General features: G+C 38.1%; 1 protein-coding gene across 1 annotated transcript; it reads left to right on the top strand.

The window, feature by feature from the left end:
• The first annotated feature begins 3,877 nt into the window (after positions 1-3,877).
• Positions 3,878-17,711, top strand: LOC127951520 (zinc finger protein 281). Its single transcript, XM_052549420.1, has 7 exons — positions 3,878-4,111; positions 7,643-8,181; positions 11,870-11,971; positions 12,106-12,229; positions 12,838-12,921; positions 13,083-13,201; positions 13,276-17,711. The coding sequence occupies exons 2-7, from the start codon at positions 7,738-7,740 to the stop codon at positions 14,938-14,940; spliced, it is 2,538 nt and encodes an 845-aa protein (XP_052405380.1). The 5' UTR covers positions 3,878-4,111; positions 7,643-7,737; the 3' UTR covers positions 14,941-17,711.
• The last annotated feature ends 234 nt before the right edge of the window (positions 17,712-17,945 follow it).

Here is a 17,945-nt window from a genome sequence, read left to right as displayed (position 1 = left end):
CATCTAAGGAGATTGCTGAAACTACTAAAATTGGGTTAAGAACTTTCCAACGCATTATTAAAAACTGGAAGGATAGTGGTGAACAGTGATCAACTGTGGTTGGAAAAAAACTTAAATGATCGGGATTGGCAATTACTTAAACTTTTGGTGAAATCAAATCATAAAAAACAACAACAGCAGAACTCACAGCTATGTTTAATAGTGAAATAAGGGCATTTCCACATGCACAATGTCAATGGAACTCAAGGGATTGGGACTAAACCGCTGTGTAGCCTTAAGAAAACTACTTATCAGTGAGACTAATCAGAAAAAAGGCTTCAGTTTGCTAAGGAGCATAAGGATTGGACTCTGGAGCAATGGAAGAAGTTCATGTGGTCTGATGAGTCCAGATTTACCCTGTTCCAGAGTGATGGTGATGGTGATGAAGAAGAGAGGTGGATGATGACGTGATGCACCCATCATGCCAAGTGCCTAATGTACAAGCCTGTGGGGGCAGTGCTAGGTCTAGGTTCAGCAAATTTATGTGCCCAAAGAATGAGGTCAGCTGACTACCTGAATATATTGAATGACCAGGTTATTCCATCATATTTCCCTGAAGGACTGGGCATGTTACAAGATGACAATGCCAGGATTCATCAGGCTCAAATTGTGAAAGAGTGGTTCAGGGAACATGAGACATAATTTTCACACATTGATTGGCTACCACAGAGTCCAGACCTTAACCCCATTGAGAATATTTGGGATGTGCTGGAGAAGACTTTGTGCAGTGGTCCTACTCTCCTATCATCAAAACAAGATCTTGCATAAAAATGAATGCAACTCTGGATAGGGATAAATGTGAAATTGCAGAAGCTTACAGAAATCATGCCATGTGCCTTAAACAAAGTTAAAAGCTACTTGGAGTTTCCTCTGATTTTGGAACCGAAAGCTGAGTTTAACTGACTTCTAATAAATATTTGTGACCTTAAAACTTAAAGAAAAGTAGCATTATTTTCTGATTTTCTTAAGTTTATTTGTATTCTTATTAAAAAGGGACACTAAATAATAATTGGAATTCTACATTTATTTTCAAAATATATATAGAGAGAGAATATTATATATTGAGAACATTTAGTACCTGAATGTAGCTGAATTTAGTAGGTTTATTATGTGTTTATGTATGTATTTATTTCTTTTTAATGCTCTTTTTATTGATGATAATATGAAAAGGGTTAAACAGACTAATCGTAGAGCACCTAAACAATGCCATCCGTAACCATCATGCATTTGTTTATCAGATAGCCTTTCCTAAATCTGAATTACCTCAAAAGGTGCTCTTTTGATGAATTGTGTAAAAGGTCAGCACAGAATGTATACCAGAAAGTGCTGAGTCTGATGATGTTAATGCTAGCAGAAAGGTGCTGTCTGTCTTTTTTATAAATAGCTGTAACATATATCTCTGAACAGTAATGACACATGAATATAATATTCCCACCAGTCTAACGACATACTTATTTTCGGTTATCGTGCAGTTATTCACTGCAGAGAAATTTGAAACTGCATCCTCTTCGTCTCTCTCTCTCTCTGTTTGGGGAAACTCAAATACATGGGCAGCCATTAGGGCACCAGACCAGTAGATCTGTTATTATATAAAAAATCATTATAGTCCCTCATAATGACAACTCTTCTGGTTAGGAATAATGTGAACAGGATCAAGCACCCATAACTAAACAACAGTGGAGAAAACAGTGCCCCCCGCCCACCACCCCATATAGAGAAATATAGATTCTCTCAATGATAAATGAACAATATAATATAGTATTAGAACACCAGATGCTGTGCAGAGCCATTCAGATAAGGAAATGCAAAATGAAAGAAAAAAAAATAGAACAAGAAAGGCAGAGATGGAGACAGTGAGCGTATTAATACATGCTAACTCTTGAATAAAGAATGAGCTTTAAGAATTGATGACATATATATGATACCACATGCCTTGTCAAGTTTTCTTAAATATCAGTCATGAGCTGTAAATGCTGAGATCACTACAATAGCTATGACAGTGGAAAGATTTGGCAAACATTTAGCTGTCATTTTTAGTCCATATATTCTAGCAGAAGGCTATGTAATGAATCTGATTAATAATAATAATAGTAAAGTGTTCCTAATATTTTTAAACACACCTGACAATAACCTTTAGCATTAACTTTACCCATAGCACAGCCTCTGATTAAATATGTTCCATATTTATTTAATTTTTATGTTTTAATTCGGTTGCATGTACATTAATTTAAAAAGGAAGATAAGCATTTGATAAGATCAGGGTGTAGACTAAAGGTCTTTCTATAATTTCAATAGTTTGTTGTGGTTGGTTATGAGTATTGTTGTCTGATCCTAGTCATAATAATGTTTTAAATGAATTATACATTGAAGTACTAAACATGAACAGATCTCTCTATATGACAGAACATTGTCAGACTATAACATTTGAAAATAATTTTCAAAGCACATTTATCTAACCAGTCCAGAGATGGGAGAGATTTCATAGACGCCAGTACTGAGAAATAAATAAACAACCCCCCTAGCACACACAAATGGTTGCAGGCGCATTCACGGGAAGAGCAGAAAAATAAAATCACTTTGAAATAATTTATTTTACCTATATTGAAACTGCAACATTTCAGTTATGTCACATGCATTTTTGAGGCATTTTTAAAAGCAAGGGAAGATACTAGCAATTATAAAATAAAGAAACACAAATATTGGCTGCAATAGTTTGCCTTTTGGTGGAAAGTGGATAAAGGAAGAGAATAAAAGGTACAAAATCATCTTAGACTTAAAAAAAAAAAGTTTATTGGCTTTGATGGTTCCATGAAGAACCTTTAACATTCATGGAAGCTTTTCAGTGAAAAAAAAAAAAGGTTCTTGTGATTATTATCAGAATCAGAAAGTGCTTTATTGCCAAGTATGCTTGCACATACAAATAATTTGTTTTAGTGACAAGCTTCCACAGAGACAACAACACAGAGATAATAATAATACAAATAAAAATAAAAATCCCCAAAATATACACATTTGTAAATATAAATAGACAAATATTGAAAAATAAATGTAATAAATTATAATATTCTTTACACTAATAATTTTTTTAGAACCATTTATTGTCCTTCTGAGAACCCAAATTGTAAAGAAAATTATAATAATATAACATTTGGATATATTTTTTTATAAATTTGTACGGTGGTTTCTATGCAAATGTAACATATAGGAGCGTTATTATTATTTAAAATAATGGGTTGGTAGTTCTTGGAGGGGCAACATTTTGGGTAATAAGCAAACTAAATGGCTCTGTTCACCAGATCTCTTTCAGTTCAGCACATTGTTTTAGCATATTTTGTTTAGTATAGTTTTATTATATTGTCTCTTTCTTTGTTTCTCTCTGGATCTTTTCTTAGGGTCACTATTTCTCCTCACAATTAGGATAGTCTAGTTAATTAAGAGGCTATTTGAGGAATTGTTTTTCCATTCTTCTTTTTTTCTTTAGCCTAATGAATTGTGTCAGACAACCTATTAATTTGAGAGCTGTATTACAACAGTAGTATGTGCTGTGTCCTCATTTTGGGGGACCCAAAGGGATACCACACCACCATATTTCTGCCAGACAAACACAGCTTGAGAGAATAAGATGGGGAATAGAAACTTAAACAGGTTTTCAAAGAGAAAACTAAGCTGTTTATGCAGACACCTTCCTCTTTGAATGCATAGATGTGATAAAGTTGCCAAAAAGAACAAAAAAGTGGCCTATTTGTGAGAATTATCCACACTGCATGCTGTGTGCCTTGAAACAATGCAGAAGTGAGTTGAGTTGAAAATCTTCCCAACAGCACCCACTAGGTCTAGCAGACTGTTATCTGTTCCTCTGTGCCATAGTTCACTATCGGACGCTGCTCCAATGCCCTGGATCACAGCGCCTGTCTCCTCGCAGGACCCGTCCGCTCTACCCACAGTTCTCCGCGCTCAGACAAGATGGAGGAACGCAGCAGCTGCAGGAGAACAATGTTTGGACTCTGAACATTAAAAGAAACGATCGAGGGGGGAAATACACACAGAGAGAGCCAACGGTGGACATGCACTGGTAAGCGAAATGCTGAGATCAGATTTACGTGAAGTTTGAAGCGCCGGAGAGGCGCACGAAAGCGGGGCAGACAACAAAGCGCAGCGCAGCGCCGCAGTGTAGCATGTAGCCGCGTAGCTTGACGCGGAGCATCAATTGTTCGTTGGAGTTGCACGGGGCTGTTTATTATGGGTAAGCGCTGTCGATCTCGCAGCAATACCATTGTGTATGTTCAATACGTCTTAATTTAATGTTGTAAGCTTGTGGTGTAAGCGAAAGCACATTTTTACTTTGCAAAGTGCTTTTTAGTTAATTATTGCATATGTTTTCATTATATTTGTCATTTTATGAGTGCACGTTCCGTGCTCTGTATTGCCCAAGCGTAATTTATTTATTAAGCATCGCTTAGCCGGATTGCTAGCGTGTTAGCAGCGAGGCCCTTTGTGAGTCTGCATGAAGTTATGGATCCCACCATAACGGTCCTGCCTTACTAACAAAAACTTAAATCTCCCACGTTCACATAATAGACGTTTGGGTCCCTCGCCACGGATTCATGTTGTTGTTGTTGTTTTTTCTTCTTTTCTGGCCGATATGGCCACTTCGTCTTGGAGTTGAGACTCGCTTTGATTTGAGTGTGTGAAATAAATGATTTATGTCTCTGATTAATGAGCTAGCTCAGTTGGCTAACGTATGCACGAGCTATTTACATACCATCTGCGTCGCGTGCCGTCTGCGCGCACTCACAACACAAAGAGACTCGAGCTGTGTGCTGTTACACGAGATAAAAGACGCCTGTACTTGGACAAAGTGTTCCTTTATTTCGCCTTTCTGTATTCCATGATATATGTTTAGACACACTTCATATTAAGGGTCTTGTACCGCTATGTACTAACTTTAAAATTAATAATTTGATTTAGTGCACTTACTGTGCACACGTTTTTACGTTGTGTGTGTATGTATGTATATGTGTGTACATATATATATATATATATATATATATATATATATATATATATATATATATATATATATTACATCGTTGAAACTAAACCCCCCTTAACCTTACCGTACATTGAAACCTGCATATTCCAACTCAATAGCAGAAAAAGTATAATATAATTTTTTTGACATGAGTACACAGTTAAAAGTTAAATTCACCTAATGTAATGGACCTAACTACAAGAAAGCTCGACATATTTTGAATAATGCTAATAATAAAATATTGGACATGATGAAATATCCATGCCCTGAATGACACGGATGGTTTGTTTCTGACTAATGCCAAAGCATCTGGTTCAGATCCAATCCAGCAGCCTTTTAAGGGGAAATGAATTAGTATGAATCATCGGATGGTGCAGGACTCCAAAGAAGAGCAATTGGCCATTGACTTCCCGGAAACATGATGTACCCTGATGTGCGCGCACACACTGAGTGAGATGTTGAAACCAATCTGCTGTGCTCTTCATAATTTACATGGAAACATTTCTGCAAAATACCATAACTACTTAAGATCTCGTTTACAGTTGTAAAACCATTGTATATTATAATGGGATCGATGTTAAACCGATACAAAGCTTTTACATTTTTTTTTTTGTGTAATTTTTAAATGACAGTGATGAGCTCCAATTAAAAGGATAATTCATCCTGAAATTAAAAGTGTCATCATTAGCAGTAAAAGTCATTTATCATGTCGTTCCAAACCTGTATGACTTCCTTTTGTTTGCGTGTGTGTGTGTGTGTGTGTGTGTGTGTGTGTGTGTGTGTGTGTGTATATATATATATAAGTAAGAGAAGAAGATATTTTGAGAAATGGTTTGTTTGTTCATACAATACAATCGAAATAAATGGTAACCAAATCTGTTTGGATACTAGCTTTCTTCAAAATATCTTCTTTGTTCGTCCTGTGTTTTATTGTTCATATTTCACCCAAGTCATCTGTATGTTTAATGTAATGAGATTTTGATCATATTCCACAAAAACACATTTTGCTAATACCTTTATACGGTGGGACCAGTCTAAGAATACTAAAGAATACTAAAATATAAAATAACCACCACAATAGATTTAGGAAGGCCTCAAAACAAATGCCTCTTACACAAACACATACATTGTACTGGACTAAAATGTATTAAGAGAAATGTCCCACAGGCTACAATTCACTAACGTTTCTAATGCTAGACAGGGTTACAGGGTCTGTGTTTATATTTATAACATGCTCTTAATCCTTAACGTTCAAAAATAAAGCATGTGGCAAACACCAGGTGGTTTGTTTTGTGGACGATATCTTAAAATGAATGTCTGTGCGTGTGTAAATACAGGTTTTTCCAGCCTGAAAATTAACATTTAGATATAATAATCTTACTTAATTGGCACTTTTTAATTTAATTTACTAAAAATTTGAACGTGTCAACCCTCTATTTGGCAGTCGAATAGACTTTATTATATTTGTGTGTTTGTAAAATTGCACAGTTTTTTTTTTATATATCTGAAAGTACACTCTTAACATCAGTCAGTCAAGCATTATATATGATAATCAAGTATTATTTCATGATAGAACTTTAGTAATTGGAATGAATGAATATTCATGAATGAATGCATATTAGTCAATATAACTGAATATTTTTTCGGGACTGTTGGTTGTGCTTTTTGGTTATTCAGTGTTTTTTTTGTGGGAGAATAATGATAAAAGATAATGATACAAATTCTACTAAGAAAACGCACTAAGGATTAATGAGCTGCTGGATTCATGAATATTCATCAGGTTGCGTCCCTTCGCTCAAATTGATTTGTTGAAATCAAAACAGGGTTGATGATAGGTGAGCTATGATAATGACTCGGATTTTAAGAAAAAAATTAGCCGCACAATTGCCCATATGAGTTCAAACATATAATCTGTTTTAATTTTAGTTTTAAAAATGAGTCTCTCTAGTTGATATGTTTGTGTCACTCTTATTATAATTACTCCTAATCTTTATAAGTAATAAACATTACTTCTCATTAAAAGTTAATTGTTTCCTGCAGGTGGTTGTTTGTGTGTTAAAAGAAGGAAAAAGCAAGCACAGTACACCGAAGAGAGGTTGACATGTCTCTTTCGTGCCTGACCCACAAACCTCTGTGATTAATCCAGTTAAGCGCTTATTAGTTGGATCAAAAGAACATACGGTTACTGTTCCTAAATTTGTTCTCAAAGATCTGTACATCACTTGCTTGCATCACATGCTTTGCAATTTCCATGAATTTGGCAAGCCTCACAAAGGTTTTCATAGTTTTGTTTCAAACATTTCTCACAGTGACCTGATTTTTGAGTAGCATCGAAGACCTGAAATGAAAACTTTCCAAATTACAAATCTACTTGCATCGTTACAAAAAATACAAATCTATTTCAGAAAAATACTGAATGCAAGTTGTTTTAATAATTCATTAATTACTTTCCTAAAACATTTTTCTTTCTTTCTGCTACTTGGCCAACCAGACACAGTTGCGAGTACTTCACAGTAGTATATGTCAAGAATGTCAAATAATTTTTCTTTTTTCTTTTGTTTGTTTCTTTAGGATGAGTGAGGTGGCCTTGCATTAAAGCAGACCCTGTCGCCCTCTGTTCCAGCATCAGCATCAGTGTGTAACACTCTGCGCCTTGCCCCTTCAACATGAGCTTGATCCAGGACAAATTTGGAAATGAGTTCCTCCGCTCCAACGGTGGCATGGAGCCAGGCTTTGGTCCAGGCATGCTCATGTTCAGCCACCTACCCCCTGTTACTAGCTTCACCCGGCTGGCCAGTCAAACAGTTATGGCTGATCTGCAGCCCCACGAGATGATCTTGAAGAAGGAGAGGGACTCGCCAGACTGTGGAGGAGGGCTGAGTGCTGGAGGCATGGGTGGTGGAGGTGGCATAGGAGGGATGATGGGAAGCATGGGAGATTACGTTCATGCAATGGGCATTAAACAGGAGAAGGTCTCTGAACATGATTACAGGCTGCCTCTCTACCCTGGAGGTGGAGCCGGAACTGGGATACGAAGTGGAGGAGAGTTGCTGGAGGTCTCGCTGGGTAACCATCAGAACCTGGTGGTCCATGACCTCAGTCTGGGAAACGTAAGTGTGCCCATGTTTGTCTGTAAAATACATTTGGACAGGATGGTTGATAATTACACCAAGGAATTTCTCACTTGAGCTTTTATTAAAAGGTAAAGAACTACCATGTGATTTCCAAGATAACATTTTTTACTGAACTTCCCTTTTTTTAATATCACTACACTCTGAAAATAAACGGTTTATTGTTATCTATGGTTCCTTGAAGAACATTTAATGTCCATGGAGCCTTTGCATTCCACAAAAAGGTTCCTTGTATTGGTAAAAACATTTTTTTTTTTTGATTATAACGTTTTATTTACACTAAATAATAAATAATTTAAGAACCGTTCAATGAAAGTTTATATAGTGAACCCAGAAAATACAATTTTGGAAGTGTAGTTATTTAAAAAAAAAAAAAAAACATCTCACCAGAAAGACGGTGGAATTTTAGTGGAATATCAAATGAATATATTTGTGTGTGTGTGTATGTGTGTGTGTCTATATATATATATATATATATATATATATATATATATATATATATATATATATATATATATATATATATATATATATATATATATATATATTGGTGTACTGAAATGAGGAGGCATAGTTTTTTAAATAAACATACAATACCAGAAATTGTATATTTTTTACATTAACAATGCAATCAATATTCTGTTTATTACAGCCAAGGATGTATCTCATCAAGTTAGTGTTTTTAAGCATTTTACATTTATTCCAAAATAACTTTATATATTTTATTTGTAAACTTATGTTGAGCTATTCTTTTTAATAATTAACTTGAATTTATTTTTGCATTATTTGGTTCACCTGTCATCAAGGCTAGGTAAATATTGGTTTCAGACACTGAAATGTACTTCAAATTCTTCCAAGCTGATTACTCACTAAAAACTCCCACAGATCATGTTTTCAGGCCATTTCAAGCCTTATTTTGATGTAACAAAGTGGTTATAGCGTTTATAAGTGTGGAATTGTTCACTTAATTTTTTTAATGAGTCTTCCCATTAACGCCATTGAGACTGATTTGTGAACATGGCGATGGAAATCGAATGAACCAATCACAGCCGAACATAACCAGTCACATCCAATCATTTCATGATGGCCTCTCACTTGATCCCCCCCCCCCCCCCCCCCATTCAATCTCAGTTACCCCCCTCAAAACTCACAGCATTAGTGGTGGAAATTATGATTCTTTCTAGTGATTCGTTAATTTTCAGTTCAGTTCATATCCGTTCATTCAGTTCGTTCACGAATGACATGTGTGCCAGTTCAGTCATTTCATTCACGAACGAGATTTACTAAATCATTCAACTCGTGCACGAACGACATGTGCTTTGCCGATTGAGAAACGTGATTGGTAAACGGTTTGCCAGAATATACCCAGACCATCAGGTCAGTCATTTCATTCACGAACGATATGTATCAGCTCATTCAACTCATTCACGAACGACATGGGTACCAGTTCAGTCATTTCGTTCACGAACGATAAGATCTCTAGATCTAGTACAGACTCATATGAAACTCGTTCATTGAAGGGCGTATTCGTTCACTACATTCAACAAATCAAATACTGTCACATCTCATACACATCTCATAAGGCTATTGGCTCGAGGTTGAGTAATTCTTTGACAGGATGAAACAGTTGTTACCCGGTTCACTGAGCTGCGCATGCGCTGCTTATAGCGCCGCGCTGCTGTGGAGGGAGGAACTTCACTGAACGAGAAATATGAGTCAGTGGATTACGTGAACGAGAACGATTCGTTCACCTAAAAGATTCGTTCAAAAAGAATGATTCGTTCACGAACGACACATCACTACACAGCATGCTTTGGAGGGTCTGTTAAAACTCAATGGGCTCAGGGGAGGCGAGAGAGACGTGGAGAGACTGTAACTTTACCTACTGGTGTCACTGTTGGACAATGTTTCTTTAGCAAAATTAGTGATTCATACACTTTTGAATGTTATATTTTAATCGCATGTGATTGTCATGCTTGTCTCGTCAGTAAAGCAGATTCTGTGATTAGCAGTAAATGTCCATCACCTGCTCTCAAATGGAGCGGCACTTAATATACAGAGTCATAGTTTGCTGACAAGCTATGCAATATCGGTTTCATAACTGCATGCGATTCATCTGCACTATGACGCGGTATTGCATAGCTTGTCAGCAAACTATGAATCTGTATATTAAGTGCCGCTCCATTTGAGAGCAGGTGATGGACATTTACTGCTAATCACAGAATCTGCTTTACTGACGAGACACGCATGACAGTCACATGCGATTAATCGTGCAGCCCTAATATCTAAGTTGATTTATTTATTTATTTTAAATCCAGATTTATCGTGTTAGTTGTGGGTGTCCCGCATTCATTAATCTAATGGTCCTTTGTTGTATTTTGGTGGGCATATGTTTTTTGTCCTGTTGTTTTTGTTTTGGTATTTTTCTTTAGATATTTAAATATATAAATTCCCTAGAGTACCCTAGAGTTTAGCCAGATTTGTGTTTAATGTCATACAGCTCTCTCCTAAGCAATGCAGATTCCATAATAATACTGTAGGGTAGAAATGTCCTTCCTGTCAGTGATGTCATCTGGTTTCTGTGTGTGAGTAAGGGCTTTGACTAGGACAAAAGCAACAGGAGTCATGCGGTTGTGTGTGCGGAAATGCAAAATGGCACCTTTGCTTCTCATTCTTGATAATTAAGTCCTTTCCAAGGTTATGGGGGCAGTGAACCCATTTAATCATTATAAGGGTTTATTGATCATCTCATCCACACGAAAACTGAAAGGAAATTGGGTTGAAGCATTGATGCCCTGCATCTGGCGCTGTCTTTGTGCAGTAGCCAAAGGCAGCTGTGATTACATTAATAAAATGATGACTCGTGCCAATTCACGATTATTTCTAGCTGCACGGCAAGAAATAACATGCAAGATATCTTTTGTTCTGTCTTTTGTTTTCTGCTCGGTTGGATTTAATTTATCCCAGTTGCTCTTCCTCAAACTTTTTCTATTGAAATAGGTCATTTTAAAGAAATCAGATTAGAGTAAAAAGACTAAGATTTGTTTTGACTAGCTTTGGGTGCAAATTATAATTTCATTTCTTTCTCACACTAGTGTTTTCTTTTGTTAAATATGCCATAGCCTTCACAAAGACAATGAGCATCACATTGGCAATTCATATTTTAATCTCCATTCATAGGTTTTTGTGTGTGTTTCTCGCCGAGCTCTTTTATGCTGCCCAAGTGTGAGACGATATTCAGATGTGCAGCTGGTCAATAATCCATATGGTGTTTTTCATAGATGGATGTGAAAATGACGAAAGTGCCATTGATTCTCCAGGGATAGATATAGAGGCTCGTAAATAAGAGATTTACCACCCTTCCTTCTGCCACATACACATTAGGGAATACTTTTAATATACAAACTAGTCTCTCATCTAGTGTGTGCATATTATAGAGTTGTGGCTGATTTCTGTGTCCGCCTTTGCAAAAAAAAAAAAATATATATATATAAAATAATCCAAGGCTGAGAGTGTCTCTCATTCACAGAAACTTGAGTCTCAATATGCCATTCATATAAAATGAAAAACAGATTTGTGTTTCACAAATGTTGTGTGAATGAATGGGTCTTTGTTGTCTTTTATTTAGTCTGCTCCCAATCCCATTGTATCTTTGTTATCCTCCCAGCTGTCAGGACGGCTGGTAAAGGAATCCTCAGGGAGGAAAGGTCGAAGGTCAAACGGCGAGGGACAGGAGGCCAAGACACGGAGGAAACGAGGAGAGTCGAAGGTGCAAACAAACACTTCATTAACATAAAACTTACTTATTATTCACTGCTGTGCTTCTAGTTAAAATTTATAGAGGATTTCCCTTCATATACAAATATCAGTGTTGTCCAATGCTGAAAATTGTTTTATCTGCAGTCAATGATGCTGGATCCAGATGGAGGGAGCTTGTCTCCAAACTCCAAACCGCACATCTGTGAGCACTGCAATGCAGCATTCAGGAGCTCCTATCATTTACGCAGACATGTGCTTATACACACAGGTCAGCATGTGTTTACACTTACACAAAAGAGCAAGCATATGTTAGTATGTGTACTAACAGTGCACACAGTGTCATCACAAAACAATTTGTTCCAAGGATTAACAGCCAGTATTAAGTAGAGATTAAGAGGACTTGCATTCTAAAATAGTTGGTTTGTCAAATCACAAAACAGCAAAACTATTTTTTGTATTAGAAAAAGAAAACATTACTTATTTTGCTTACTCAGGTGAACTGTTTGAATAATTTCTTAAAAATTTAAATTGATTCGTCTTGAAAATAGGATTGCAAAAGAGCTATATATATAGATATAGATATAGATAGATAGATATGTGTATATATAGATAGATGTAGATATATATAGATAGATAGATATATAGATTTTGTACAAACTGAAGCCTCTGAGTAAAAAAGATTGAGAACCACTGCTTTAATAGTACCAATATAGGTTTGCTGATTTATACTTGAAATTCAGTTTTAATTGTATCAGTTCTTTTACTCATACAAATACTTAGAGGTGGTATTTGCCCCATTAAAAAACATCATGTTGTATTGCTGTCTCTGTAGTCACTACAAACACGCCAGTGCTTGACAATCCATGTCCTTTACAGGTGAGAGGCCTTTCCGCTGCACTCAGTGTAACATGAGCTTCATTCAGAAATACCTCTTACAGAGACACGAGAAGATCCACAGTGGTAAGTTCACACCAACTTTAGCTTTCATTTCCTCATATCTGGCTTATTTGTTTGCAAGATGTCGATCACGCTCCACAGCCACTTCTGTTTTTAATGTAAAATTTGCAAAGCCTCTTTTAGTCCTCAATTTATTTTTCCTTTCATGCATGTCTGGTTTCCAGGAGAGAAGCCATTCAGCTGTGACCAGTGCAACATGCGTTTCATCCAGAAGTATCACATGGAAAGACACAAGAGAACTCATAGTGGAGAAAAGCCATATAAGTGTGACACCTGCCAACAGGTGTGTTTCATGCACAAGTTTCAACCAGTTCCGTTTAGCAGTACTGTTTTCTCATACTTGTGTTCTTTCTTTAGTATTTTTCCAGAACAGACCGGTTGCTGAAGCACAAGCGGACGTGTGGAGATGCCATAAAAAAGGGTGTGGATGGGGCAGAGCACGAGTTGGGCTCAGCAGGTGATGGAGAACATGGCAGCTACGGAATCTCTCAGGGAAATGCTGCTACGCCTAGCCGCAAACGGGGCAAGACAAAAAATGCTGGTGAAGGGGGTGAGCGAAAACGTAAAAAGTCATCTGGGTCTATGGGAGTGACACATAGTCAGGGGGTGGACAGTTACGGGGTGCATGACTTTGGCTCAGCCGGGAACCACATGGTATCAACGTCATCTTCAGCCCAGCCGGGCCCCAGCATGCATGGTGAACATGGCCGGGCTCCCAAGATGCCCTTTAAGAAAGGGAATAGGAAGTTCCTGGAGAAAAATACTCACCCCATGGATCAATCCAAGCCAGGAGGCATGGAGTTGCCTGCAGGAGGATGCTTGGAAAGCCTCGGGCTTCTTCAAGGTTCAGGGGTCAAAGTTGGTTCCAGCAGCAGTAACTATGATGATGCCATGCAGTTTTTGAAGAAGAGACGATACATTCATGGGCCGAACAGTGGCGGTGCTGCTTCTGGAACTTCAGACTATGACGTAGGTGTAAGTCATCTGCATTCGCAACCCACAGTCATTCATGGTGTAGTTTCTGGGGTCCTAGATGGCGATGCTGCACTGGGCCTCCTCGACTCATCCCCTCTGGGAGATATAAAGCAGGACAAGTCTGGTATCCCAGATGAGGTTCTCCAGAGCTTGTTGGACCACTATGCTCACAAGCCTGAAGTGACCTTCGACATCACCGATCCCCATCACGTTGAGCTCCAGCCAGCCACCACGGATGCTGCAGACCCGTTGGGAACTGAGGACACCCCGTCAAGTCCCAACAGTGGCGACAAAGCTGTAATCATGCATGAGTACTCACGTTTTCTCCTACAGGCACTGGAGAGGACCAGTCACAGCGCAAGCTTCCCAATGGGTTCCAGTCCTGGTTCTTCCGTGACTACCACAGTACCTTTTTCAGGCCCTAGCCTGCTTTTGTCAGACAAGCATGTGTATACTTCCTCACCTCTGGAGTACTCGTACTCTCAACCTGTTTCGTCTTCACCCTCTCTTTCATCTGTGCCAAAGTCCCACTTTGGTCTTCTTGAGGGCTCGTCGCCTCCAACGGGCTTCCACTTGAGCAGCCTGGAGCAGTCTGTGCACACGCAGCAGCTCACACCTTCCCAGGAGCTCACCGAACAGCTGGAGAAGCAGCACACCTCCCCTCCGCCGCCTCCACACACCCCTAACACCAACGCCTACCAGATCACACCTCAGCCTCCAGACCTGGGTGGTCCAAAGGAACAGCAAGGGCCAAAAAATGGAGCCGCAGCCACCACAGGAGGATTCTCCCTGGCTGCGTCCCAGGACCTGGCCACGCTGGACACAGCCAAGGCTCCTTATCAGATCGAGAACTTTGCCCAGGCTTTTGGGGCGCAGTTTAAAGGGGGCCGAGTGTCCCTGGCCTTCAGCAGTGACTCGGGGGGAGAGGTAACTCACCGCTTACAGACGTCAGTCTCGGAATTCTCAGGGTATAGCAGTCTCTTGGCTGATGCCAGCGACCCAGTCAGCAGTGGCTCCAAAACCCCAACAAGCCAAAGCTACAGGTGAATGGGCTCCTGTGCCTAGATGCTCAGATGGAGGTTCCCTATTTTAATTTTGTCATGCTGTCTTTATTTTGTATTGCTGTTGTTGTTGTTATTATTAATATTGTTATTATTATTGTTATTTAGGTCTCCTACTTTAATGAAATTGTAATGTTTTTAAGTAATGTTTTTCTCACTGCCATTATGTTCACATGAAATTTCACCCCTCCTTTGGCCTGTGATGCATTTTCCATTATTACGTTCTTCTTTTCTTTTTTTCGATTTCCTTTGGAATAAAAGGAAATGCTCCATAGACTTTTAGTTCTGCTCTGTTAATCAATAGACGATAAAGAAAGCAAAATTAGTATAGTTTGCTTTTTTTTTTTTTTTTTTTTTTTTTTTCTCTCAAAAGTCATTCATTTACATTTTCACATTTGACTTCACAGAAATGTAAAAATAATTATGAACAAGCAATGGCAGGGAGTCACCCAGAACTGAAATCGTCTGTTACAATGAATCAAGTATTACTCAGGAAAACGTGTGGACAGCAAATCTCTAAGAAGGGTAGCAAGCATTCATCCAGGAGGCAGATATTTTTGCAAATACAAAGAGCTTTTTCAGGAGATTTTTTTTTTTTTAATTCTAATTCTTCTGAATAAGTTCATCAAGCAGACGAAAATGCTGCCTGTTAAATTACACTGACACCACTTTCCACTTAGCTGTATAGAGATTATGGTACTTTTATGTCAATGTGAAATGCTCACATTCGCTTTCAGTAAGGGCCATATATATATAAATATATATTTATAAGAATATCTGTGTGTAAAATAACATATACTCTCTCTTGAGACTGGCAGGTGACTTGGAGGGGGATAAAGAGGGACTGAGTTTGTGAAGGGAGGCCCGTGACTGTCTTTTTTTCCCCTTGGATTGTGAAGCCAAGGGCTATACACTAGGGGGCACTGCATGTGAGCGTGTAAGTGCCTCTTGGCTCAGGCCACATCATAGGATCCTTCTGCGCCTGTCTGGCTTACTCCTCCCTCTCTCCCTCCGTCCACTTCTCCTTTGCCCTCTTCGTCAGAAAGAATCCCATTTAGCACTTTTTTTAATCCTGTTTATTTTACACGGTGAATGAAACTACCCAGGCTGTTCACACAGAATGTGAACTGTGTAACTGACATGCTGTTTTGAAAAGGGGGCAGTGGACAGAAAAGGGGCGGGACTCATTTTAGGAAAGCGTAGATTATGTTGAAAAGACCAATGATAAGGTCTTCTAGAAAATGTTAGTTTCAATGGGACGTGTTTGCTGGAATTAAGGGTGGGCTTTTCTCGGGGGACGGGAGTGTAGGGTGTCTTTTTTTATATTTTATTCCTAGTTTCTCATTGACGCAGGGCAGGTTATAAAGGGGGATTTTTCTTCTCCTTTTTGTTATTTCAAAAGTATTGTGTTGGGAAAATGTGCTTTGTGGTAAAATGGCCCCTGTTGTACCACTTTTTTTTGTTTTGTTTTTCAAGCCTTTCTCCAGAGGCGACTTGTAAAAAGTCCCGATCTTAGTAATTTATATAGTATTGGTCCTAAATATACTGATGGAACAGTCCAAAAGGAATTTAGCCGACTTATTGCAGTGTGCATGCAGGGCAAAGTATTACCTTGAACTACATTTTTATATGTTTGATTTTGTACTGTACAAGTATTATTGTCTTTTTTTTTTTTTTTAATCGACAACGGTCTTCCATCAGCGCTGTTGGCTGCTGTTACACTGTCCTTGAATTACTGTCATCTAATGTTGTTCCTTTTTCATGCGTTTTGCCTACCGATCCCCAAAAGGACAGAACCACATGCAAGATTGTTTGACAGGCGGACTCCTCTTAGGGAACACATACTGACCACTAGGATTCATTTAGGAAGGTTGGGGTACTCCGTTCACAACAATGGAAATAATAATAATAATAATCATCATCACATTAATGAGGAGTGTGATGATTATAATGAAATAATCACAGCTGATGTTTTTATACCTCATATCACTGGTGACAGAAGCAGGGATATCAAAGAGTGACTGTATGTAGCATGACTGATGTGGCTACCGTTAAGAAACGCCTCAAATAGTCCCTTTGCCATTTTTTTTTTATCGTGCTATTTACTTTTTTTTCCCTCTTCAGAGACAATTTTATGTGAACGCAAGGTTCTTGAAGTTGGTCACTTTGTATCGTTTCAATAAATGTAAGGTCAGGAGATCTAAAGATGCTATGAATTGAAATCTAAATTTATTCAGATGAGCACAGGCTATTAATGTTTTTTTTTTTGTTTTTTTTATTCAGCCTGTGCCCAACAGTTATATTCTGTGATTTGTTTTATGATTTGATGTGAAGCACAGCTGAAAAATGTGTAAAGCCCCCTCAGACACTGTTAAGCATTGAATGATGTGGCTTGATCTGTCTGTCAGTGCTTGCCACCATTAGGATGGATTTCTTGACACTTTTTAATGAATTTTTTTGGCTTCACGCTTTATATTCCTGGACGTTTTGTTTGTGTTGGTGTTTTTTTTTTTTTTTTTTTTTTTACATGGTTAATAACACTAATTTTTTTCCCCTTTTTTATTTTTTTTGCATGTACATTTTTTCAGAATTTGTTCTTTTTGCTCCCATTTGTCACCATGCCAAATTTGTAGCTAATGATCTTTTTCTCTCCTGTCTTATTTGATTACAGATTCTTGTGATCTGATACACAGGGCTATACCTGTCCATTTTGACTTTTATTATTGATTAGGAAAAACAATAAAAATGCTGAGATCAGTGTGTTTGGATGCATGGATTTATTTCTGTTGTGTGATGCTAGGGAAACATTTGTACATGCTGTACAGTATATGATCCACCCCTTCAGTATCTAATTTGTTAAACAAACCATAACTTTTTGAGCTGAAGGACTTAAGTGGACTTGAGGTTCTGAACCGTTAATGCAAAAGTTCCCCGCCCCCCGATATCTCATCACTTTCACTATCATGAGGTAATGTCTTTATCGGGGTGGAG

Source organism: Carassius gibelio, chromosome A3 (genome assembly GCF_023724105.1).
Source record: "Carassius gibelio isolate Cgi1373 ecotype wild population from Czech Republic chromosome A3, carGib1.2-hapl.c, whole genome shotgun sequence".
In the NCBI taxonomy this organism is placed as follows: Eukaryota; Metazoa; Chordata; class Actinopteri; order Cypriniformes; family Cyprinidae; genus Carassius; species Carassius gibelio.
The sequence above is the reverse complement of the archived record's forward strand: the minus strand, read 5'-3'. Positions and strand labels throughout refer to the sequence as shown.

Bases quoted from the DNA above. Each gene is read 5' to 3' on its own strand.
- LOC127951520 (XM_052549420.1), top strand. From the start codon at position 7,738: ATGAGCTTGATCCAGGACAAATTTGGAAATGAGTTCCTCCGCTCCAAC. The intron at 8,182-11,869 runs GTAAGTGTGCCC...TTATCCTCCCAG, and splicing joins ATGACCTCAGTCTGGGAAAC to CTGTCAGGACGGCTGGTAAA. The intron at 12,922-13,082 runs GTAAGTTCACAC...TCTGGTTTCCAG, and splicing joins ACACGAGAAGATCCACAGTG to GAGAGAAGCCATTCAGCTGT.